This window comes from Phaethon aethereus, assembly GCF_964289735.1.
Source record: "Phaethon aethereus genome assembly, chromosome: 8".
Taxonomy (NCBI): Eukaryota; Metazoa; Chordata; class Aves; order Phaethontiformes; family Phaethontidae; genus Phaethon; species Phaethon aethereus.
The window spans coordinates 25,786,550-25,794,033 of record NC_138584.1 but is presented as its reverse complement, the minus strand read 5'-3'; the positions used below and the strand labels follow the sequence as shown (position 1 = coordinate 25,794,033).

At 56.8% G+C, this 7,484-nt stretch overlaps 1 protein-coding gene across 1 annotated transcript; it reads right to left on the bottom strand.

Moving 5' to 3' along the window:
- Positions 1–5,497: 5,497 nt before the first annotated feature.
- FOXE3 (forkhead box E3) lies at positions 5,498–6,667 on the bottom strand (the record flags this gene model as incomplete). The annotated part of the gene is made up of 1 exon (XM_082002812.1): positions 5,498–6,667. One exon carries the CDS (start codon positions 6,665–6,667, stop codon positions 5,498–5,500), a length of 1,170 nt encoding a protein of 389 aa, XP_081858938.1.
- Between the last annotated feature and the right edge of the window lie 817 nt (positions 6,668–7,484).

Genomic DNA, 7,484 nt, shown 5'->3' with positions numbered 1-7,484 from the left:
TTTCTGAAACTGAAAATAATGGGGTGCAGCAGCATCCGCTTAACATTACTCATTCTCTTGTCTTTCAAGCAGGGAACATCTGAAAAGTATACAACCAAGATATCTGGGTTGACCTGACCCTGCACTGGTGAATTAATTCCTCTGCTGAAACCCATGGCCAGCTCTGAGCAAAGAATCAGAATGGCCAGTGACAGTGTGCTTGGATGATTTTGTGCTTTTTAAGATCTATTTTCTTCAGCCAGGCTAGGCCGCTTGAAGCCTCCTGAAAATGGATCTGCAGGCTGGGTTTGGTTTCCAACACCCAGTTAGCAGAAGGAGCTTTAAAACCGAGTAGAGATGTCTGTGGTGCAGATGGAAAGCACACAAAATGTCTGAGGCAGTTGAGCCCATTCTCTGCAGACGTCGTACACTGCTTCCTTTGGCTCAGCAGAGCCGATGCAAATGGAAAATGAACTTTTCCCAGGCGTGTATGTAACTGGCTCAGGTGCACCCCGAGGTGCCACGAGCCAGGGCTGCTTGCTGGTGTTGGGATGGCCCAGTTGATTCGATACGTGCATAGAACCAACTGTTGCGGTGTACCCACTTCAGCAGCGCCCGTACAAAGGCTGTGAAAGGAATGGACCTCGGATGCTCTCCCGAGAGCCTGCAGGTGCTAACACCGCCAGTGCTCAGGCTCTGCCGCTTTGCTGCCTAACCCCGGCCTTGCTTCTCGGGGTGGTAAGAGTCAGGCCAGCCCCCGGCTCTGCCGTTCACCTGCACGGTGTAGCACACGTCAAACCCACAGCCAGGCTGTCAAGGAGGCTGGCTGCGGCAGACTAGCGCTCCTCCATCACCGCCTCTCCCCTTCCATCGCGGGCGCGGGTTCTCGCTGTGCTTCCACTGGTTCCCCTGTTTTCACTCTAGGGAGAAGAACTGCCGGGGCACAGCCAGCACCATCCAGCCCTGTATCCCGTCCCCAGCGACGGCCTGCAGTGGCTGCTTCGGAAAAGGGTAACAGGGGGTATAGCCCGAGAAATCCTTCTTCTCTGAAATCTTCCCGGAGTCAGTAATTGGTGTTTTAGGGATTTCCCAGCCTGGAGGTCGCATCCAGCCCGATGTTTAATAACGACCCTCCCTGAACGAGCCTCATCCCATTCTCACCCTGACCGTACCCCAAACTTTCACGGTGTCCTGCCCTTTCCCACACAGCCGTGAACAGGACAGACCCCAAAGGCCGGGATGCTGCCGGTACATACTGAGCTCCCATCCACCCACCCGGGTCCCTGGTCCCACGGCGGGGGCCGGGAGCGGCTTCCCAGGGCTTTCCACTGGAGGTCAGTGTTGGCCCGAGCACGGCGGCTGTCACCCCGGGCCACCTCGCCCCTGCCACCCCCCACGCCGGGGCGTTACACCCGTGGGGTGAAGCGGCGGAGGGTAGCGTTGCTCTGGCCCTGTTCAAACGCAGCGGCTGCATCACCCACTCCTGCCCGAACAAGAAGGACCCAAATATAAAGGACCTGAAGATAATGTAGCAGAGGCGATGAGAGACCCCCAGTACCCCGAGATGTAGCTCAGAGCTTGGGCAGTGCTGACTTCCAAACACTAATTTGTTAAAAACTCATTATCAGCTTGCAAAGCTCATCTCAGCCAGTCCCACTGTACCCACGGCCCATCTCCCCGTCACCAGCTGACTTTATCGACTCAATCTTGACCTCAGAGACGCCGCTGTCTTCAAGCCATGTATTTGCAAAGGGCAAAGCATTGCATGGAATAAAAGCTAGTTTGGGTATAAAATTTCCAGTACTGGGACTGCCAGTGGACAGCTGGCAGCCTCCAGACAAAATCTAACACTACCAGAGGGGCTGAAAAGTTCTTCAGGAAATGCGCTTCAACTAAAATTTCAGCTAATGTTGTGTTTGTTTGCAACCAGATGGAAAACACTATTTATAGCTTGGGGATACCAGCTGGAAAGAGCATTTCTTATTGCTTGTTTTAACCTGTGGGTAAGCTGTAGGAAGGTGGTACAAGGATGAAACACGCAGAACCCTGTTGTATACAGACAGACGTGGCAGCTCGGTTGGTCCTTCCTGGGCAGCCAGTGTTTCCCAGAAGAAAACAAGCAGCTTTTTCAAAGAGGCAGCTCATTTTGTTAATTTGCGTCTGAACGCACAGCCTGAGAGATCTGAATTCAGCCTGACTTGCAAAGCGCCGTGCCCTAAGAAGTCAGACTGTCTTGGTGACAGCCCAGATCACCACCCAGATCTCTTTGGTGCTCAGGATCAACTCCAATCTGCGTCTCAAGGCTCAAGACGGGGCTCTCCCCACCGCAGGGTGTCCAGAGGACCTCTTGCTATCACCCTGAAGGATGATGTTGATTCCACAGTCTCAGAGAGCAAAGAAGGTTTTGACTCTGGCTTTTGTGTGAGTAAGATCGAGATAGTTATGACTGTCATTACTTAATATTCCCCAAATTCCCTAAGTAAAGAGTGGAGGATTTCAAAGGAGACTTGGTTTCACAACTGAAATCTGGGTGATAATTACTCCTGTTTAATTCAAATCCCTCTTATTCACTAAACAGGGATGTGGAAAAGATGCTAAAACAGATGAAGGGCTCAGGTATAAACTTTACAAAGCTTTAAACTGCTCTGTCCCAGCAAGGCTCATGCTTTACATGACACTTTAATCCTACTCATTTGCTAGATTCACCCTAACTGTAAACAACGCTTTGAAACAAAATCTTAAAAGGCTGGTTGGGATACATTAAGTTAACCAAGAAGACACTCTTAAGGCATTAGTTTAATGACAATCACAATACAGGTTGCCAGAGATTTGTGTGTGAGGATTAATATCTACAGGAAAAAGAAGAAAAGAGGTCTGTCCCCCATGCTTTCCAGCTTGTCTGGCAGTGCAAGGCCCACGGTGAGGGTGATTTATTGCTGCTTGCAAGGGGCTTTGGGCTGGGGCTGTCTGGCAGGCAGGGAGATACGGGGCCCTGGAAGATGTGCAACCCAACGCTGCACACCAGGGTTTGTCCTGACATGCCGGGATAGGGTCCTCTACTCTCTCTGAGCCAGGTTTTCGGGAATCCAGTCCACTGTGGTGACTCTTGCTTCACACAGAGCCCCCTTGGCTGAAGAGACCCCTCTTGCACAGGCACAGGGGTGGGATGGATCTCCTGAAGACACCCCCCCCCCCCCCCGAGGTCTGGAGCTGGGTGCTGCTCTCCAGGGAGCCCCATGGCAGGAGGGCACAGGAGCAAGCCACAGCCCAGCCCTTCAGGAACCCTGAGCCCCCCTGGCTCCACCAGCACTTGAGCTAACACCTGGAGATGCCAGGAACTTGGAAAGCCCTTTCTGACTCCGGCTCCCCACTCCTGCAGGGCTCCAGGGTGACTGGGGAGGAGCAGGCTCAGCCCGGTCTGAGACGTCCCGGCTCAGCCACCTCTTCCCGGTGCATCCCGCCCAGGCAGAACCACAGCAACTCCTGCCCACCCCCTCCACCCAACATTGTTTGCCCTTGATGCTGGTACTTGGTTCTCTCCTACCTCAGCAACCCTCCTGCTCGCAGTGCAAAACCAGCAGAGTCCCAGCCCGGTGCCCGGCAATGCCGGAAGGATGCTGGCAGACCCAGTGCTTCGGGCACGTGTCTGGCTCTAACACCCTGGATACTTAGGCAAGACTTCAAAAATGCTTTTGTTTGCAAAACACTGCAGGATCAGGCCCTGGGAACGAATGCGAGCCATGGTGAGTGTCCTTTCTACCGGCTGTCCTTGCAAGCAATGATTTCAGCATCCCCTCCAGTCCACCTATGCACAGTATGTTACGGGATAAGTTTTTTCACAACGTCCTTTCTGAGCGGGGCTGTCGCTAAGGGAAAAGCACAGAAGCTGCTGCTGGGAGCAGCGTGAAAGCTGAAAAGGTGAAGCTGGAGGGACCAGAGAGGAGACCCAGAGCCCAGCGGCTCAGCCGAAGGCAGCAGACAAGAGCTAAGCCAGTTTTTAGAGACAGATGAAGCCCCAATTTTAAGGAGGCCAAGAAGAAAAAAGCATTTTCTTCCCTCCCCTCTCATACTAACTGCACTTTCAGTTTCTATGGAGCACGTGGGATGAAAGAATGAAAAGCCACAAGCTCCCAAGCTGGGGTCGAAAGCTGACTCCTTGAGTACCCGCCTGTGCACCCAGCTTTCGGTCATGACCAGCAGCCGAGGAATGTGATGCTCAGTTTTGCACCAAAGCTCAACTGAAATCCAACTCCTCATTAAGTGAGAGGAAGGTGCAACAGGAACTACGAGAAACTGCTCTGCTTCAGAGGGCACCCTTGAAAAACAGGAGAGAAATCCTAGCTTGTCACTTTTACCCAGAGGATATTTAAATTAAAAAGAGCTAAATCTGTGGATGGGGAATTCTGTCTTCAAACCTGGCGAGAGGTTCTGGCCAGCAGTCCTGTAAATAAAGAGCAGCAGCCTGGCCGGTGAAGAGGTTGGAACTGTAATTGATCTTGTTGCTAGGAAGGAAAGCTACGATCTCAAAATTTAATGTGTTAAATCAGAACCTCACCTGCAAGGGATTCCTTGGAGGGAAGACACGTTCCCTGCTACGCAAATGGAAACCACTGAGTCCAGTAAGAGCTGCGTGGGTAAACCTTGCAGGTGACAGAGAGCTTACTGCAGCCTTTGCATGGCTCGGCAGTGCTTAGTTACCATGCACTTTTAAAAACTCATAATAAAACAGAGAGCTTTCGAAAGTGTCACTGAAAATGTAAGACGTGGCGGTGTCACAACAGCAGCACGAGAGTCTCCCACTGGTTACAAGACTGATAATTTCCTTTCGCCAAGGTTCATCTGGAGCCAGAGGAACAGCAGCACTGGACATGTTGGAAGGAAAAGCTTTATTTTAAAAAAGTCCTTTCTAACAATAAAAGTTATTTTTAAAAATAGTAAAAAGAAGTAGTCAGGGTGCTGGGTTTTGTTTTGTTTTTTCCTACAGGGAAAGGAAATTATAAACATCTTAAATATTCATTTAAAATCCAGTGAATTGGTTTAGTGGGTTGCTTTGGGGGGTTTTTTGTTAACTTTCATTCCAGTTACACAGGAGGACCCAGGGAAGAGAGGAGAAAGCCCATTTGTGAGACAGTTCCTGCACGTTACACCATGCACCCACCTCCTGGGTGTGCTCCTCCTTGCTCCGAGGGTGCCCCGGGGTGCTCAGGGTGCCCTGCCGCAGACGGCATCCCCGGGATCGGACAGCCCCCGGGCGTGGGGAGCCCTGCCTGGCAGATGCAGGCAGAGAGCACCTTTTCCAAGAGGGGATGAGGCAGAAAAATAGATCATCTTGCCTCCAGTTCAAAATAAACTGAGAAAGAGAGGAGTTAGGTCCCCCCGCAGGTGTGTGTCCACACACAGCCAGAGGCTGGGGACCACCAATCCCACCCCAGCCGATCCCCACAGCGGGGAGAAGTCCGCGTGTCCAGAGATGCTCGCAGGAGTCTGGGGATATCCAGCCAAGCCCCCTCTGGCCCCATCACATGTACCGCTCCAGGCCGGCGGGGAAGTTGGGCTGCCTCATGTAGGCGTTGCTGGAGCCGAACTGGCCGAGGGGTGACGCGGAGAGGCCCAGGAGCTGCTCGCCGTGCTCGGCGCAGGCGGGGGGCCGCATGGCCGGCAGGGCCAGTCTGTTGGGAGCCCCGTAGAGTGGCGGGCTGCCGGGCGAGTAGCTGCCCTGTGCCACGGGCAGGTGGGGGGGTGAGGCAGCGTAGGGATAAGCCAGAGTGTTGGGGCCGGCCCGTCCCAACAAGCCGGGGCTGACAGGCTGCGCCTGGAAACAGGGAGGCTCAGAGCTGCCGGCGGAACAGGCGGGAGCCAGCTCGGGCCCAGGCAAGCCCAGTGATGGGTGGCCCAGCTCGGCGGGGGGCGAGGGCTGCAGGGCCTGCTGGCCGCTGATGAGGCTGTCGATGCTGAACATCCTGGGATGCTGTGCCGGTGGTGCTGTCCCGGCCGCGTAGGGGTGGAAGACGGTGCTGGAGAGCTGGGGGCCGTAGCCGGGCGAGCAGAGGGCGTTGGGGTAGGGGGCTGCTGGTGCCGCGGGGCGGCCAGCGGGCGGGGGTGTGAAGGCACTGGAGTTTTGCATGTAGCCAGGGTAGGTGGTGATGTCGGTGCGCTTGAAGCGCTTCCTCCGGCGCAGGAAGCTCCCGTTGTCAAACATGTCCTCTGCGGCGGGGTCCAGCGTCCAGTAGTTGCCCTTGCCGGGATGGCCGGGCTCCCGGGGGATCTTGACGAAGCAGTCGTTGAGGGTGAGGTTGTGGCGGATGCTGTTCTGCCACTTCTTGGGGTTCTCCCGGTAGAAGGGGAAGCGCTCAGTGATGAACTTGTAGATGCCCCCCAGGGTGAGCTTCCTCTCGGCGGCGTTGGCGATGGCCATGGCGATGAGGGCGATGTAGGAGTAGGGGGGTTTGCCCCGCTGCACCGGCCGCTTCCTCCGGCGGCCCCCGGCCGGGGGCGGCGGTTCCTCGGGGGGCGGCGGAGGGGGAGGGCTGCCCCCACCGCCCCGCGGCTCCGGCTTCACCGGCGGCGCCTGCCCGGCGGGCGGAGACCCCCGGGTCGGCCCGGGGGAGCCGGGGCTGGCCGCGGCGGCTGGGCTGGGCGCCGGCAGCGTGCACATGCCTCGCAGGCAGGGGAAGCCGGCCGCGTTCATATACGGCCCTCGCCTTCCTCCTCCTCCTCGGAGGATGGGGGGGGGGCGGCGGGAGAAAGAGCCCCCCCCAAGGGGAGGGGAAGGGGGAAGAGGGAGGGGACGGGGGGGGGGGACAGGCGCCGCGGCAGCTCCCTGCGATGGGGAGGTCGATCCCCAGCCGCTTTGCAATATATAGGGCTGTCGCCCCCCCTGGGGGGGCGTGCGGTGCCCGGCCCGGCCCCTCGCCCTCGGCGGGAGGAGGAGGCCCCGGGGAGGGGTCCTGACTCCCACGGCTAAATCCCCCAGCCTCTGCCCAGGGTTTTGTCTCGCAGCCATGCCCCCAGCCGTCCCTCCCCGGGGCTGCCGGCTCCGCTCCCGGGCCCTTCTCCGTGGCGCTTCGCTTTCTTTTTAGCTGTTGTTTCCTCCCAGGAGAAAAACGAAACACAACGAGTCCCGACGGCCGGACCGGAGGCGCGGCAGCCAGCCCCGGCAGCAGAGCAGTAGCCTCCCGCCGGGCCCCCCCCGCCGCTTGGATTTCGTTGCCGTCTTTTTCCTCTGGGAAAAGCGCTCAGAGGCAGCCCCCTCCCGCCCCGAGGTGGCGACAGCCGGGGGTTGCTCCCCGACACCAAGACTCCCGGTTTAGTTACTTTGCAGCCTGGTGAGACCTGCTGGGTAAGGAAAACCTGAGAAAAGTTTGTTCTTTTCTCCTGGGAGAAAGGAAAATAGTCCGCAGAGCTCGGGGCTGCCCGCAGGTGCTTCCCGCGGGGCGGGCAAGGGGATGCGGGACAGGGATGGCATTTTGGGGGCAGACGGGGAAGCGGGGGTCTCTCCATCACTG